The following is a 17,420-nucleotide window of genomic DNA, read 5'->3' on the forward strand; positions in this document are numbered from 1 at the left end:
TTCAACATTCAAAAGGGGTTTCGATATGTTACGAAGAACTAGAGGTTGATCATTGATTTTCAAAGTAGCTCTTGGACAATCTGCATGAGTGCGTCTTCAACTTGTGAAAAGAGGCTGAACAATTTCATTTTTCTTTACTCACTCGACAAGACAACAAGCAAGGCCCGCATGTCATTCTCAAATAATTGATCCCAAATAAAGACTCATTATGTGAGGTTTGTTTGGTCGATGTCGTGTCCATATTCGGATGTCACAAACCTCTACTCAACAATAACCCACTCGGAAGAACTCACCACAGAATACTTCTGAAGTTTCAGCAAAACATAGTCGATATCAACTGTGTCTTGCCTATGCTTATTCGACATTATATCCGCAATTCACCAAACAGTAGATATGATATAACGAAATGCTTGATTTTTTTTTATTATATCCTATTCGATCCTATTGTGATAAGAAATCCGAACGATCAAACGCAGTCTTAGACTTTACTATTTGAGCTCTAGATTAGTTGCTTAATGCGAGGAAGTGCCCAAGCAATGGCGCACCTTTACAAAACCGAAATCTATTCGAGCTCTAGCATATGGTTGGCCACGAGAGGGTGGCATGGTGGGATACTATTCCGGCTTCCCCCCTACTGGACGACTTGCATCCAGCTTGCTGGCTGGATCCAATGGCCAACCGTGCCGCCCTGCCCCCACAACTGGCCACCATTGCCTCCGCCCTCAACCACCACCTCAAGAGTTCTGCGGGTCTCCATCACCAGCACCTTTGCTCTCGGTCGACGCCGTCCCCTTCAACTTCCACCTGCGCCTTCGCGATTCGCCCTCGGCACCTTCGCCCTCGGAGGCCAAGCATTGGGTCACTGGCGACGCTTCATGGCTCGGACGAAGGCGGGGCCGTGTCAACGAGGTGAGTCAGGGTAGGCAATGGCAAACGGCGGCCTCGCGGTGGTGAGATGACATTATACGCGTAGACCACCACCAAACCGGTAACAAAATACTTGATCGTAATCTCGGATCCAGTATGATTAGAGCCGTAATGTGATTTGAATGGCCAATAATGAAATTATTTAGAAGCAATAATTGACCACCTCTACTCGGAGGATAAACTAGTAATTTTCTACTCCCCAAAAGAACATCCTGGAACGTCAACGACGGATTCTTCTCTCCCCACTGAGTTCAGAACAAAACATTCTGAAAGCCTTCGCTCCTCTCGTTCCACCCCCAAAAAAAATCAATGGCCGCCATGTCTCCCAAACCTTCGTCGTCCTACACCAAATACAACATCCGTACCCGGAAGCCCGACCCGAAATCCTGCGCTCTCCTCGTGATCGACGTCCAGAACCACTTCGCCTCCATGGCCGATCCGATCCTCCCCGCGCTCAACGCCACCATCCGCCTCTGCCGGCGCGCCTCCATCCCCGTCCTCTTCACCCGTCACTGCGACGCCGACCCGTCCGACTACCCCATGCTCGCCGAGTGGTGGGGCCACGACACCCGCATCCTCGACGGCACCGGCGAGGCGGAGCTGATGCCGGGGCTCGACCGGGGGGACGGCGACCCGGTGGTGAGGAAGCACACCTACAGCGCGTTCCGGGGCACGGGACTGGAGGAGCGACTGGCGGGGATGGGCGTGAGGGAGGTGATCGTGGCCGGGGTCATGACGAACCTTTGCTGCGAGACGACGGCGCGCGAGGCGTTCGTGAGGGGGTTCAGGGTGTTCTTCTCGACCGACGCGACGGCGACGTCGAGCGAGGAGCTGCACGAGGCGACGCTCAAGAACATGGCCTATGGGTTCGCTTACCTCGTGGACTGTGAATCCCTCGAAAAGGGGCTACTTGGGTAAACTTAGCTTTTCCTTTCTTCTCTGTTGTTGTTGTTCTTCTTCTTCTTCTTCGCTTACCTTGTGGACTGTGAATCCCTCGAAAAGGGGCTACTTGGGTAAACTTAGCTTTTCCTTTCTTCTCTGTTGTTGTTGTTGTTCTTCTTCTTCTTCTTCGCTTACCTTGTGGACTGTGAATCCCTCGAAAAGGGGCTACTTGGGTAAACTTAGCTTTTCCTTTCTTCTCTGTTGTTGTTCTTCTTCTTCTTCTTCTTCGCTTACCTTGTGGACTGTGAATCCCTCGAAAAGGGGCTACTTGGGTAAACTTAGCTTTTCCTTTCTTCTCTGTTGTTGTTGTTGTTCTTCTTCTTCTTCGCTTACCTTGTGGACTGTGAATCCCTCGAAAAGGGGCTACTTGGGTAAACTTAGCTTTTCCTTTCTTCTCTGTTCTTCTTTTTCTTCTTCCTCTGGTGAATATCTTGAATTGCAAGAGAAGATGTGTGTAAACGAATGATGGAGAATCGGATTATGTATCTTGGAAATGTCAACGGTTTCGCATTGGCTTTGACTTATCGATTGTTCAGCTTATCAAATCAAAGCCCTTACAAACACAGAACCAATGCGCGAACTTTTCGATCAGCTCGCTTAGCGACGGGAAGATGGCAAGGCGTCGGTAGCGAGGAAATGGGTGAAGAGAGAGAGCGACTGATCGGGCGCGAAGACGGGGACCTGGTGGCCGGCGCCCCTCACCGTCGCCAACGTGAGCCCGCCCTCGTAGCTCTCCACCCAGCCGGCCACCTGCCGCCGGTGGTACCACGCCCTCCATTCCTCCTTTATCTTCAGCTTCATCTCGTTCACGCTGTACCTCGTCGACGTCACCGGTACTCTCCCGTCGGTGTCGCCGCTGCATTGCAAAAAATCCCATAAAGAATTTACCTCATCCCAATACTGACGAGAGGGAGAGAGATTCACATGGGCGAGAGTACCTGCATATCCAAATCCGAAGACCCGCGTCCAAGAGCTTGCGGATGATGGGCAATATGGTGTCTGCCGATTCCTTCCAACCTTTAATCACGCGACTGCACACGATCACCACATAACCGACGTCGTTAATTGGACATTCGAAGGGCATCAATGGCGATCTGTGCAGCTACTTTCAGTACGAGGCAAAGGGCAAATTCATTCAAGATTGGTCCCAAGAATCATCGACGACGAGAACAAATGACGACAAAAGATTGAGGGCTTGAAGTGAATCAAGATCATGGCATCTGTATCTGATCTCTAGAAGAAGGGGTACCTGCAAGTTGTATAGCGATAAGGGAGTCCGGTGAGATTGGCATGGAGGGCGATCTGAACGTCTTTCCTGTTGAAATATTCCTCGACGTAATCCTCCGTGCACGGGTCATAGCCCGAGGGGAACTCCCGCCACGACTCCTGATCGATCAAACGCCACAACGAATATTTTTGTTGAGGGGCAGTGTAGGAGGTGGGCGGGACAAGGACTCTCGTGTCGTCAAATCAGAGTGAAAAGAAAATGGAACAGGTGAGGCTAGACTCTCACATGGTTGGCGAGAAGTCGAGGCGTGACGACGAGCCTTTGGGAGGGAGACGAGTTGGGAAGGTCGCAAACCGGAGTGTAGATGCTGTATATGTCGATGTCAGAGTAAGCAACCATGAAGTCCCTGAAGAGGGAAGAGCAGAGCAGGGTTACGGTCTCGTTGCTCGAGCTGAAATCGCATTCCTTGTAGATGTTGTCCCGGAGCTGGTCCGAGATTATTGCGTGGCTCCACCCGTAATCGATTAGTCCCTTGGTGTCTGTCGGATCGTTGATCACTGCGTTCCCAATCTGCGTTTCGGCAATGTTACATGTAGTGAATAACGTGACTCGATCTAGGATTTTTATATTTTTTTTACAATGGCTTAAAAATCGATCAGTGAAGGATAAAATTACCATGAAACCTTTCAGATTGATGAAGAAGCCATGTCCTCTCTTGTTTCTCTCATAAATGACTTCTGCGAGTTGAGGTACGTAATGCCCTGGAACACAAGGAGACTTCAAGCCCCATGTATGAAAGCTATATGGCACATAAGATCGGACAAGCACGGCAGAAGCTATGGACGGGACCATGTATGAAAGCTGTATGGCACATACGATCGGACAAGCACGGCAGAAGCTATAGGCACTTCTCCTGTCGCTCAATTGAGTCCTAAAATGTCGTAAAATCGTGTAATTGAATTCATAGCACATTTATCTGTCGAAATTTGTGGGCATCAAAATAAGTCACGTCGGACTAACCATGAACAAACGACTCGAATTGTAATTCTTTTGGACATTCAAGACTCAATTGATCGATAGGTAAAATGCTCAGGACTTTCGCCGCACTTACCCCTACTCTCTCTAGCTAGATTACCTGCGTAGCTCTCTCCGGCAATGTAGAAGTCATGGGATCTGAAACTTGGGAACCTGTTGAACCAACCGATCAAGAACGAATGAGAGTCATCGGCCGTGACCTGATCTCCGAGCCTGCTCAAATCCTTCGACTTGTTGGTGTATGAGAACCCGACCCCCACCGGGGCCTCCAAGAAGAGCAGATTGGCCACTACATACATTCACCAGATTCAAAATGCTCTGAGCAAATCAATGGGACGGTCCCTATTCTTCTTCATCTCCGCAATACCAATGATCGGAGAAATTCAATGAGCAGATTCAACAGTGGGAACACGTTTACTGAAGATTACCTCTGTTCCAGGAGAATTTGTTGAGAACGAGATGGGTTCCATTGTGGAGGTCCTTCCTGACCAGGAATGGACCTAGTTCTTGCGCAGCTCCGTAGGCCACAGACGAGCATCCTGGTCCTGTTTCGATTTCAAACACCCATCATCTTTAATTTTGAATAATATTCTTGACTTTATCGAAATGTAGACAGACACGCCTTTTTTTTTTTAATTATTGTCAAAAAGCAAGAGGAAGATGCTTCCCACACTTTGCTTTTGGCACAAAAAGCTGTCTCTCCATATTTGACAGCTAAAAATGCGGAAAAAGACAGTCTTCATGATCAGAATCGTGCGTGCGTGCCCATGCTTCGGTATCCGATGCGAGCTTTCACAACACGACACGCTCTGCTTCAGACAAAAAGTCGTGGTAATGGTTCTGCTCGTCCGATGTTCTGGTAGCTCTCTGGCAATGGCGGATGTCCCTGTCTTTAGTATGTTACCAGAAGGTAATGTACTTAGCCATATCTTGCTGTGCACGTACTGATGCACTCTTGACCTTTTATTTCCTCGAAAAAAGATAGCTTGGACAGCTTTGCAAGGAAAGAAGGTGACAAAAGTCAAGGGACTTCAGGAAAAAGGGGAAAAAACAGGGGCAGATGACAGATGTAGCTGTCGGTGATGATCTTGGTGTTCCTGAGGTTTTTCATGGGCTTGATGTAACTAAGACCCACAAGTAGTGAAGTGAATCCAAGACTGTACACAGAAGAATTCTATCTCGTTTGCCATGAGTAATTGTTACAGAGAGAGAGAGAGAGAGAGAGAGAGAGAGAGAGAGAGAGGGAGGGAGACCTCCATTGAGCCAGAGGACGAGGGGCTTGCGAGGAGCATCGTCTTGAGCTTCGAAGAACCAGTAGAAGAGCGCCTTGTGCTCATTGGGGTGCTGGAGCTCCACGTACCCCGCATAGTGCCGGAACCTCGCCCCCGCCCCCGCCCCCGCCGCCGGCTGCCCCGGCAAGCCCCTCACCCTATCCGCCTCTCGCCGCCGCGCTTCGTCCCCAGATGCGACGGTGCCAACAGCAGCGGAGGTGGCTAGGAAGAGGAAGAGCATCTGCATCCACATACTTCCCATTTCAGATTTGCTGAACGCGAAAATATGAGATAGAGAGAGAGAGAGAGAGGTATGCTCCAGTTTTCTTATGGAGGAGGGTCACTGGAAATTGCCGAATGTGGGTCATTTGTCGTGTTGTGACTCCCCTTCGAAGTGCAACTTTTTCCATGGGGACCTTGTCGGTTTGCTCTGATGATGAAATTTGAAATTTGGAGTTTTTGCAAAGCACGCGCTGATTTGATTTCTCCGAGGTCTCTCCTCCGATTGGTGAATTGTTCTTTTGCACATATCCCCGATGCAACTCAGCTTTGTTCGGTCTCAAAGTCTTTAATGATAGGCCTAATCCCATGTCGCTCCACATTGGGTTTTTCCCTGTATACAAACCCCTAATTTGGACGAATCAAAGCAAAATTTTCCACATTTTTCGTACCCTTTAATTCGGAAGGAGAGCACAATTCAGCCCGCGCGCAGAGCCGTCGTTGGCGCTGTCGAGCATGAAGCCGGCCCGCTAAGGCGGCCCCTCGTTCGGGGGAACATAGAACTCGATGAGGCCGAGCAGATAGACGGTGAAAACCAAGCTCGTAAGGGTGTACCATTGGGGTCGAAGAAGTCAACAACCTAGGGAGGCAAGGTCGAGGTCACTGGAGTCGAGGAAGAGGTTTTGATCCAGCCGTGGCGGGTCATAGCCAAATCCATGGAGCTTGCAGATATGAGAGAAGGCCAGGCGAGGGAGAAGAAACGGTGACTAGTGATTTGTAAATAGCGACAGAGAGAAAGATTTTTTCCGTTTTTTAGAAAGAGATTCAATTTGAAGAGAATGCGACGTAGTCATTGAGGTTTAAAGAGGAAACCTGTTGAACTTATTTTTTATAATAAAAAAAAAAGGACAGTGCATGAAAGTAGATGTGTCAAATGGGTGGATCGAGTTGAGTTTGGATTTGGTCAATTATGATCCGATTCATATTGACCCATTTTCATACCGTGCAAATTTTATGATCCATATCCGATCGGACCTCGTATTGTTTAAATTTTTATATATTTGACCAAATAATGAAATAATTGTTTCATAAAATTAAAAAATGTAAAAATTATTTCGCCGACCGTTGCCGCCTTCGCCAACGTGGCCCGCCCACCGCCACAATATTTTATGTGCTTTCATTTTCATGCTTCTATACCATTTCTCTTCCCGAGTGCATCCGACACAAAATAAAGCACTTTTCGCGCTTTAGACTGCTTCGATCTTACTGATGAATAAGGGCATCGTGTCATCGAAAGTGGTGACGATCAGGGTGGTGGGTGTCTTTTGATCTCGATCTTGAATTGCTGCCAAAGCTGGGAACTGTTGATGCCGAACTTGGGACCCGCTTGCCGAGCAACATCCCAGCTCCCAGAATCGATCTGCGACACAAAATCCGGGTTAAGGCGGCCGGGCATAGGACTCGGGTCAGTGCTTCGATAATCAAAGTCGGGGAGATTGGAAGAGGAGAAGGGTGCAAAAGGATCCGAAATCGGATTTTCATAAAAGTCCAGGTTAAGTCTGAACGAGTTCTTTACCTTTGCGCAGGCGGGTCGCGATTCATAGGTAATTAAGTACTGGCAATTGAGGATATAGGTATGAACAAACTTCCATCGATATGGACGCTTGGCACTTGGACAGCGTGCAAGTCTCTGCAGTGGTCATGCCGGTGGGTGAGGCAATGGCAAATGAGCGGTGGCGGCATCCGGTGTATTGCTTCACTTTTGGAAACTCCGACTTATTGGGACCGGAGGCGTTTGTGATTGGTCATCATCATCAACGGAACAAGTGGATGGAGTTCGATTTGGCCAAGTCGAGAGTTGGATTGGCCGACGTTAGGTGTGATCTTGCCGGTCAACGGTTGCGTAACCAGCAACGTCGGGAATGTCGAGATTAATATCCAATTAATATATCAAGTGAAGTAGGAGACGATGCATGGATATTTGATCAAATGAGCCGTGTTCAAAATCCAAGAAGGATTCACGCGTCGCTTGGTAAATCAATTTTAGACATAATTTTTAGTATGGACAGCATTTTCTGGGATGATAATATCTAGGAGTATCTTTTTGAATGTTGTGGGCCTTCATTTTCCAATCCATGGCTGACCTTTGGTGCAGGTATTAATTGTTGCTGAAGCTAAGGTGGCCCCTTGATCAGGGTCTGGTGAGCGCAGGGAATTAGGTGTGATATCAATTGTACCGAATCAAGAATTTTTTTAATTTGTGATTCCCTGTCCTGGACCTTCTGGGAGTCTGGTGGGTGTCTGAAACTCGGAAAGATTTTTTTTTTGGTTCTCCGATTCATGTCTTGGGTTTCGCAGCATTTCAGTTTTACAGCGGCTCTGCCCCCCACCTTTTTTTTTTTTTTTTAGTTTAGTTAGCTCGAATCGGGAAACAAAATGAGAAATTAAGATTCTATTTTATTCTTTTTTCCTAAAACGATGGTTTGTAGTAACTGAAATAATTCATCGATAAAAATATTTTTAAAATCGAGAACAATTTACGTTTAAATATTTTCGTGAATGATGAAAATAATTTTCATTTAGTGACTTTCGTAGGCGATATAAACGATCATTTTTTAGAAATATTTTTCAAATGATTTATTTTTCGTGAAATAAATGAATTCTAAGTTGAGTCTTGCATTTTCCTCAAAGTAATGCGCAAATTACAAGATCGAAGAATTTTTTAAATAGAGCTGAATCAGTTGACTTTGCTTTTCATTTTTGCATCCTAACATGGAATGAATGTGTAACCAGCCAGATTAATAATGAAAACGACCAATTATTCAGAACATCTCGGTCCAATCCTAAATTTGCAAAGGTTTGCTAGTTTCTATATAACGAGGAAAACCTAGGTTAGATAGACAAAGGTAAACGGTCCATCTTCGATAGACTAGGACATAATAAGTGGTCCATCCTCAATATTCAGATAGAAGTTCACGGATGACTAAGCGGGCGCCAATGATCTCTCAACGTAGGTGGCGCTATGCCTTGCACGGGCTCTCTCAAGTGGCAGGCGGGCGGTGTTTTACAAGTGAATTAAAGTGGCATTGCGAAGTTATAAGTCAAAGGTCGAAAATGAATTGAGTTAAAACCCATATTTGAATAGGCTTTATAAGCCTAAACTCATATTTGATCCATTTTTTAAATTTGTCTAATCCATATTTGAGCCAAATGGATAAAAGTTGGTTAAAATGTGGGTCAAAGACCCGTGTTGACACCCCTACACGAAAGTTCAACTAAGCCCTAAAATTTTGAAAAAGTATAATAAAATACTATAACTTGTCACGAAAATGCAATCAAATCCTAAAAATTTCAAAAAGTGCAATCAACAAGAGGAATTGATTACACCAATTTGACAAGCTTTACGAGTTAATCGCACTTACCCGATAAGTTTGAGAACTCGATTGCACTTTTGTGATAAGTTTTAAAACTCAATTGCACTTTCGTGACCAGCTTTAAGAATTTCGATACACTTATCCTATAAAAAGAAAGTCACTTATGAATTTACATTTTATTAAAAAAAGTCACTTATCGTCGAATGCACTTAACTCCAATTTGGCGCTTAACTAATTCGTCAAAAAAAGTTTTATATCAAAGTAAGCACCATGCGAAAATTTCAACACTTCTCATGTCCTTTTCCTTTCAATTTTATGTTTAAGATTAACCGAGTGTGCATGATTTGGGAGCATGCAAGAATCGCGCTCGACCAATTCTCGTGAATCGTTTCCTTTGAGCCCGTGGACGTCTCATGCAAAACAGGGAAATGAAGAGTTACGTGCGTTCAACGAACAAACACATCGTCTAATGAGAACTCCCACCTCCACGAGATCGATGCTCGCTCGCAAGGATCCGAATGAAACAGACCAGACTCATATGGACTCGGGTTCACGAAACAAGAGTCGCGACGATTATACTTAGCAGGGCACCGATTCGTATCTGATTCACGGCATCGAAATTCGAGCGTCGACGCTTTTAAAAAGACCACGAGATGCTAGCAAATAATTCGAGGGCCCATCGGGTATCCGAAATCCGATATCAAACCCAACTTGGAAAATGTCCGAACTCGGTCCAAACTTTTCGAATGCAGCGTTAGGGAAGCAAAGTCCATTCGGGCCTTGCCTTGATCACACGGACTTATCGAAATCAAAGTCTTTCGCCCCGTTCAAAATGAGAGGAGACGCCCGTCATTAAAATTACACTTCACATGAATTCGGTGCATGTGAGCTCAATTCATACTCAGTTTTTCCGACGTTGAGAGCGAGACTCGAGCAATGGAACTTGCATAATGTTTTCCCGAACTAAAATTGGGCCCTGAACCTAGAACAGGGCAAAGCATCTTTTCCAGGCCCGGTGTTCAGGATCCAATCAATTTGCCCCGCAAATCGTTCTCTTCTTTTTATGAGCCACTATCATTTTTTTCTCCCCTAATCTTAGACGTGTTTCGACCAAATTCGGCCTTAATTGAGCACGAGGCGCATGGGACTCCACTACCCGGATCACAACTTCTGCAAGGCCGCATCAAATTGACTCCCCAAAAATCTTTTTGGGTCACATTTTATTCTAGTGTTCTTTTCCAGTAAAATTCTCCAGCCAAGAAGCTAAAGAGCAAAGGGATTGGTAGCCAATTCCAGGCGAATACGAAGCGCATGAATACAGGCTATGCCTTGAAATGAAAGACAATTCCAAATCCGCTTTGTCTACAAACAATGAAGCTATAAGTGATGTGACTATGAATCTCATGGAGAGTTCGATCCCGACTCGGGGTGAACAATGATGGCATGCTTAACACATGCAAGTCGGATGGGAAGTGATGTTTCCAATAGCAGATTGGTGAGTAACACATAAGAACCTGCCCTTTCCCTGGAGTCGATGACTATTCATAGCTTTTACCTTGACATCAAAGAAGAAGAGTTCGACTCCATGCTTTCTCTTTGTCCTAGTTGATCATGATTCGATATTAAAAGTATATTGAGTTTTCCTCAATAACAGAATACTTTTGTCTGTAAATACTGCGCATTTGATTCCATCCATAAAATGATTTTCTTCCCAATAAGTTCGAGTCTCAATAAGAATTGAAATTCTTACTGTTTGTTCATATGTTGTGATACGAATATATCACATCAATCCATTATGTATGGATGATCATATTCCATTGATACAGAGCCACAAGAATGTCGAAATAGATACTATTTTTACATATGGATACATACGTCATTTCATTTCATTTAGGATTAGGGATAGGCGTAATCAGATCCGCTTTTCAAATATCTCTCCTTATTTGGGACCCTATTTAGCTCAATCTCAGCCACGATTTCTTGATGGTTATGTCAACCGATGACGGTCGAGGATCATCCAACATGGAAAAAGTGGTCAAACAAATCCAAATCATTCGGTCTAAAAATCTCAAATTCCTTCATCTACTCAGAGTTTGTACGTGGAAGTAAACATTATATTTCTGTGAGGTTACTTTCACTCGCATGAAAATATTTTTTTTTGTGAATGTATTATCTAATAATTTAGTATAGAGAAGGTGGTGGTGGGTTTGAATTTCAACGTACGTTCTCGTGTATTTTTGTCATTGATCGACCTTGTTCATAACCTAAGCCGATAGAATACGACACGATTATAGTTTGATGACTGTTGGGTACAACCATTAACTCTAATCATCTAAAGCCAGCCACTATGTCATCTCCTCGTAGTTTAAAACTAGGTACCAAGCATCGAATTTGACGTGTCTCGTTAAGGTATATCATAACATATTCTGTTGAATTGAAGTATTATTTGACGCAATAGATTTTAAATGGGTGCTCGATATGAACTCATATATATCGCCCGAATTTCCTTAGCATCGTCGAATATATTCTAATTTGTTACGATAAATCTTTCTATACCTACCATTGACGATGAACTGTACCTCGGATATTGCTTGGCTACCCAACGTTCGAGTGCTTGATACGTGCGAAAATATCCGATCCATGTGGGTCGAAGAGACTTAAGAAAGAATGACATAAAATCAAAGATAAGTTTCCATCGATGTTGATTCCGCAACTAAATGCCATAATCTAATGAGTAATGTGACCTATGGACGGCACCCAAACCCTTAACATCAAATTCGTAGATCAGGAGAGCAAAAAAAGAATCCGACCTCAACACGATTGCCACAAGATGGAAGAGCTGTAAAACAATCGGCCAATCGAATTGTAGAGGTCACTTTTCCTCCGACGACAAGAATCGGTCGAATGAATCTACTCGATCGAATTTTCCCGTGCACTTCTAATTGAGAAACTAATGATACCAAAAGACTGAAAGTAATGGATTTGGTTTTTCCCATTACAGGTAAGCTTCTTATTCACACTGCACCGATTAGTCAATGACGATCGTTACATCGTCGAGAAGATAGCCTATTACGTGAAGTTTTTATAGAGGATTCTCATGATCCATCGATAATCCTAAGTAAAGTCAATGTCATTTGACTAGCGAACGTTTTAGCGACCAACGACATTTGCCCGCGTGCGGTCATTCCTTTGAATCGAACGCGGTCATATTAATTTCTTGGGCAAGAAAGAACGGAGAAAAAAATCAAATTGAGTGAATTTGATCGAAGGCGGAATTCTGCTATGGAATTACCTCAATTTGCCCGACAATGTCCGGAAGATTTACCGTCTCAAATTGTTGACAATGTCAGATTCTCCTATTTTCGAGAAATCGCTTCGTTTTTTTCTTTTTTTTAAATGCACCGTTCCCCTTATTTTTTTCACCCCCATTTAAGTTATGGCAAAGCATTATCTTATCATGCACGGACGATCTCTCCTTCATGTACTTCGCCATTGCAAATCAGGGGGCGAAACTCCAATCCAAGGCAGCCAAAGCTGTACACCTGGCTGAACCATAGCCACGTGTCGCACACGTGATGATCCCAATTTAAACCCAATTTTATTTCGTTAATTAACCACGCTTCTTCCAATTTGAGGCCAACCTTAATCAGCTGTTTAGGAAGAAACCTGTAGAAAATCGTCGCACTTAGGTCATCCGCCTTAACCACTTCTCATCACCCCACGCTTCAAAGTTCAAACACAAAAACCTTACAAGTCGCACACTCAACCGTAACGAATCGCCCGACATTCCCTCCTTAAGTCTGTTCGAAAATACAAAATATTCCACCAACAGAACATAAATTCGCGAACGCCCATCAATTTATTTATTTTTTGTCCGAATTCGCAAGTCTTGCCGAGCCGGCAAAAGAAAAAAAAATTGGGATTTTTTTTTTTTTGGGAAGCAAAACAAACTTTCAGCTCACCAAATCGAAACCGATTTGTGCAAAATCATGCACGCCAAGAAACGAGCCCGAAATATATAACTCGTGACCATCATTCACAGCTTCAGTTCACCATAACTCAAACGACCTATTCATGCACCACCACCACCACTGTAGTCCCCCTCACTCCAACGCCATGAACCCCAGCAACCACACCTCTGCCTCCTCACCTTCCGCTGCCGCCGGGAGCTCTTTCTACCGTCGGCTCCACTTCGTCGAGCACGTCCAGATCCTTGAGCTCCTCCTCGCGCTCTTCGTGTTCATCGCCATCCATGCCATCCGGCAGGGGAAGCGCCACGGGCTGGCGGTGTGGCCGGTCCTCGGGATGGCGCCCTCCCTGGTCGCGGGGCTCCGGGGCAACATGTACGAGTACATCTCCGGCGTGGTGTGCCGCCAGAACGGGACGTTCTGGTTCAGGGGCCCCTGGCTCACCAGCCTCAACTGCGTGGTCACCGCGGACCCCCGCAACCTCGAGCACCTCCTCAAGACCCGGTTCTCCAACTTCCCCAAGGGCCCCTACTTCCGCGACACCGTCCGAGACCTCCTCGGCGACGGCATATTCAATGCAGACGACGACACGTGGCAGCGCCAGAGGAAGACGGCCAGCATCGAGTTCCACTCCGCCAAGTTCCGGAGACTCACCACCGAGTCCCTCCTCGAGCTCGTCCACGCCCGGCTCCTCCCCGTTCTCGAGGAGAGCCTCCGCGCCTCCGCCGCCGTCGACCTGCAGGACGTGCTTCTCCGGCTGACCTTCGACAACGTGTGCATGATCGCCTTCGGGGTCGACCCGGGTTGCCTCCGCCCGGGGCTCCCCGAGATCCCCTTCGCGAGGGCGTTCGAGGACGCGACAGAGGCGACGGTGCTCCGCTTCGTGACGCCGACGTGCGTGTGGAAGCTCATGAGGTTCCTCGGCATTGGCCCCGAGAGGACGCTGCGGAAGTCGATCGAGGGCGTCGACGAGTTCGCGAACGAGGTGATCCGGACCCGAAAGAAGGAGCTCGCCGCGGACGACGGGTGCCAGAGGTCGGACATACTGACGGTGTTCGCGAGGCTGAGGGACGAGGAAGGGAGGCCGTTCTCGGACAAGTTCCTGCGGGACATATGCGTGAACTTCATACTCGCCGGGAGGGACACGTCGTCGGTGGCGCTGAGCTGGTTCTTCTGGCTGCTCCACAACAACCCGGACGTGGAGGAGAGGATCGTGGCCGAGCTCTGCAAGGTGGTGAGCGAACGAGGAGGAGCGAGCGACGGCGAAGAGTTGGTGTTCAAGCCGGAGGAGATAAAGAAGATGGACTATTTGCAGGCGGCCATTACCGAGGCTCTCAGGCTCTACCCCTCCGTCCCCGTCGATCACAAAGAGGTAAAAACCACTCCCTCATTCTTCTGCAGGGAACCAGAAGATGCTCCAATTTCCAAAATCTTGGTAATGCGAAAAATTATTAATTTTTTCATTTATTTCGAGTGTGTTTATTTATTGGGTTATGGATTAATTTCTCGTTCACCTAACTGCTTGGGAATGGAGGGTTGACCAGGTCAATCAATGCCATGAAGACTTCTTTTGACTTCAGTTATTATATTTGTGTCGACTCTTTTTTTTTTTTTTAAAGGTTATCGAAGACGACGTGTTCCCGGATGGGACGGTGCTCAAGAAAGGCACGAAGGTGCTCTACGTGATCTACGCGATGGGGAGGATGGAGGCGATCTGGGGGAAGGACTGCCGCGAGTTCAGGCCGGAGCGGTGGCTGCGGGACGACGGCCGGTTCGCAAGCGAGTCGGCCTACAAGTTCACCGCGTTCAATGGCGGGCCCCGGCTGTGCCTCGGCAAGGACTTCGCCTACTACCAGATGAAGTTCGCCGCCGCCTCCATCCTGTACCGGTACCGCGTCCGGGTGGCCGAGGGCCACCCCGTGGCCCCGAAGCTGGCGCTCACGATGTACATGAGGCACGGGCTCAAGGTCAACCTCCTCCGGCGCGACGAGGCCGAGCGCCGGAAGTGCCTCGCCAAGTACTACGGTTGAAGGAGAAGCGGCGGTCTCGAATAAAATGGTGGCGATTGGCTAATTACGTCTTCTTCTTTTTCGATTTTTTATTTTTTATTTTTGTGTGAAGATGGTTGTCCGACTATGATTTAGTGTATTGGAATTCAGCGATTGGAAAGGGCCAAAAAAAAAAAAAAAAAAAGAGGGACTGGAGATAGATGTACTAGGAAAGCTGGCTTTGTTTCCAATAAATGTGGGGGTTGATATTTACATATATCTTCATTGGTATGCTGTAATTCCACCCAGAATTTCTGCTCCAGAAGCGACCAGAAGTGTTTCTAGAGTAAAAATTCATTTGATAATGTGATTTCTGGGGCAGAAATTCGTTTGGTTACGCAGACTTCATTTTCCTACTTCGCAACATTTTTGGACTCCGGAAGTAATTTCGAAGCCATTTAAAAAAGTTTAAAAAAGAAATTTACTTCTGGAGCAGAAGTTGATTTCTAGAACAGAAGCATTGCCATGCGCGCCCTCATGTTCTCATGTATCATCTTTACTTTAGTGTGTCCTGATATCCAAAGATCCTATAGGATCTCCCCTCTTCAAAATCAGACGGAAGTAATGGCAATTTCGACGTGGATAAGTGAATTGTTCAGTTGGTGAGAAAGAATGTACCATGTGGGTCGGCTTAATTTCGTTGCAACGTACGAGAAATTATGGTTTTTTTTTTTTTTTTTGGTCGATAAAAAAAAATTATGTTTCGCAGCTATCGTATTTTGTAGTATATTGATGACGAGAATAAGGTACCTAGGTGCCAAAATCTTCAAACAACAACTTCGACAGCCTTCAAAACGAGGGAAGGGTCTTGATTGCGAACTTTCTGACGCGGAAACACCATCGCACTTTGGTCGTCTCTGTCGCTTCATGGAGTCTTTGGGCAGTGACTAGGTTTCACTTCCAGCACCTGTTTTTCCGACCAGAAAGAGCTAATTTAATTCGGTTTGGTTGGACTTTTGACCGATATGGTAGTTGTTCTACCGTCCGAACTTCCGTCCCCTTGTTGCATTAGAGCGTGGAGTTAAAGCGTGTTGAGTATGGATTATGCCTTAAACACGACAGTCAAGGTTGGTCTATCCTACCTTAAATTGTCCTGCGTTTGCCGAGGTTCTCCAGAGGAAGGAAAAAATAAAATAAAAAAATATTAAAATATTATGTCGGCCGGCCAACATCCATGTTAGTGCCGGTCTGCTAAAGTTCATGGGATGGATTGAATTGGCATAATTATAAAATATTTATAAATGAATCGTTAAAAAATAAAATTATGACTGAATTGGCACAATTGTAAGAGATTTAAGATTTTTTTAATGACTTTCCCTGCATTTGAGGGTTTTTTTTTTTTTTTGGTCAGTACATTTGAGGTATTGGTAAAGCTAAAGATGTATGTGACACCTCTATGTGGCATGCGTCATTTTGGTTGGATTTGCTTTCTATTAACGCGTCATCTCCTATTAAAATTTTCAAGCAATTTTAGATTTGTTAAAGTCAATCTATTAAATCACTCTGTCAAAGTGGCGTGTCGGGTTGCAATTGAGAGTCCAAAGTGGGTCATTCGAAGAACTAGTTTCGCCGGCTTGCAAAAAAGAAGAAAAGAAAAGGAGGGTCGCATTCGAAATCTAATAAAACTGCGTTGCATCACATAATAAATCACTTAAGTAAAAACGATCTTAGTAATACTTAAACAATAGGATCTTAGGGGCATGTATTAGGACATTATTAGCATAACACCCTTTCGGTGACGGTGAGAGTAACCACACGTCGCTCACAAATTCGCGAATAAATGGACCCCACAATAATGTTTAATACTTTGTTATTTATTCTTTGTGATCTAGAATAAACTGTTAATCTCTCGGTAAACTAGTCATTTTCCCATGCGTTAGATCTAGTCTCGACGAAATTTTCCGTCTCTCCCACGATCTCTCCTGTCTGCCTCCTTTTCTGTCCTTGAACCACCTAAGAGGAAGGGCGATAATTCCTCCTTTCGCGTGACATTCGTGTCGGCCATTCGAGTCATTTTGTTCACTACGTTTTACGGAGCGCTTTCGATAAAAACGGGCGAAATGCAAATCCGCGTCGCGTCAGGGATTTCGTCCCAAAAATAGAAACCTTGGTAAGCCCAGCCCATTAACTTGATTAGATAGCCCAGGATCAAATGACATTTGGGCCTGAAATCTCTCACAAATCCAGCCCACCCGATCAAGCCTTCTTAAGCAATTCGAAGAGCTTCTAAGATGGGCCGGCTAGGTAACGGAAACCCCGTAATTAATCCTATTTTCATGCAAGTAAAGTATTGGGCGCCTTCACGAACTAGACGGATATGAAATTTTTGTTGATACTAAAAATAAAAATTGCACAATAAGTAATGTTCTTAGAGCTACAAGTAAGCGAGAAGTGAATCGACGGAAAAA

At 45.6% G+C, this 17,420-nt stretch overlaps 3 protein-coding genes across 3 annotated transcripts; 2 read left to right on the top strand and 1 right to left on the bottom strand.

The window, feature by feature from the left end:
• The first annotated feature begins 1,093 nt into the window (after window positions 1-1,093).
• Window positions 1,094-1,891, top strand: LOC115753206 (nicotinamidase 2-like). The gene has a single exon (XM_030691732.2). The coding sequence runs from the start codon at window positions 1,237-1,239 to the stop codon at window positions 1,843-1,845; it is 609 nt and encodes a 202-aa protein (XP_030547592.1). The 5' UTR covers window positions 1,094-1,236; the 3' UTR covers window positions 1,846-1,891.
• Window positions 1,892-2,324: 433 nt separating this feature from the next.
• On the bottom strand, window positions 2,325-5,676 carry LOC115753190 (serine carboxypeptidase-like 35). The gene is made up of 8 exons (XM_030691708.1): window positions 5,386-5,676; window positions 4,561-4,677; window positions 4,233-4,421; window positions 3,773-3,858; window positions 3,383-3,667; window positions 3,119-3,255; window positions 2,808-2,900; window positions 2,325-2,725 (listed from the first exon to the last, which is right to left on the bottom strand). Exons 1-8 carry the CDS (start codon window positions 5,663-5,665, stop codon window positions 2,467-2,469), a joined length of 1,446 nt encoding a protein of 481 aa, XP_030547568.1. The 5' UTR covers window positions 5,666-5,676; the 3' UTR covers window positions 2,325-2,466.
• A 7,360-nt stretch (window positions 5,677-13,036) lies between these two features.
• On the top strand, window positions 13,037-15,240 carry LOC115753144 (cytochrome P450 86B1-like). Its single transcript, XM_030691657.2, has 2 exons — window positions 13,037-14,336; window positions 14,584-15,240. Exons 1-2 carry the CDS (start codon window positions 13,071-13,073, stop codon window positions 14,992-14,994), a joined length of 1,677 nt encoding a protein of 558 aa, XP_030547517.1. The 5' UTR covers window positions 13,037-13,070; the 3' UTR covers window positions 14,995-15,240.
• Window positions 15,241-17,420: the final 2,180 nt, after the last annotated feature.

This window comes from Rhodamnia argentea, chromosome 5 (assembly GCF_020921035.1).
Source record: "Rhodamnia argentea isolate NSW1041297 chromosome 5, ASM2092103v1, whole genome shotgun sequence".
Lineage (NCBI taxonomy): Eukaryota > Viridiplantae > Streptophyta > Magnoliopsida > Myrtales > Myrtaceae > Rhodamnia > Rhodamnia argentea.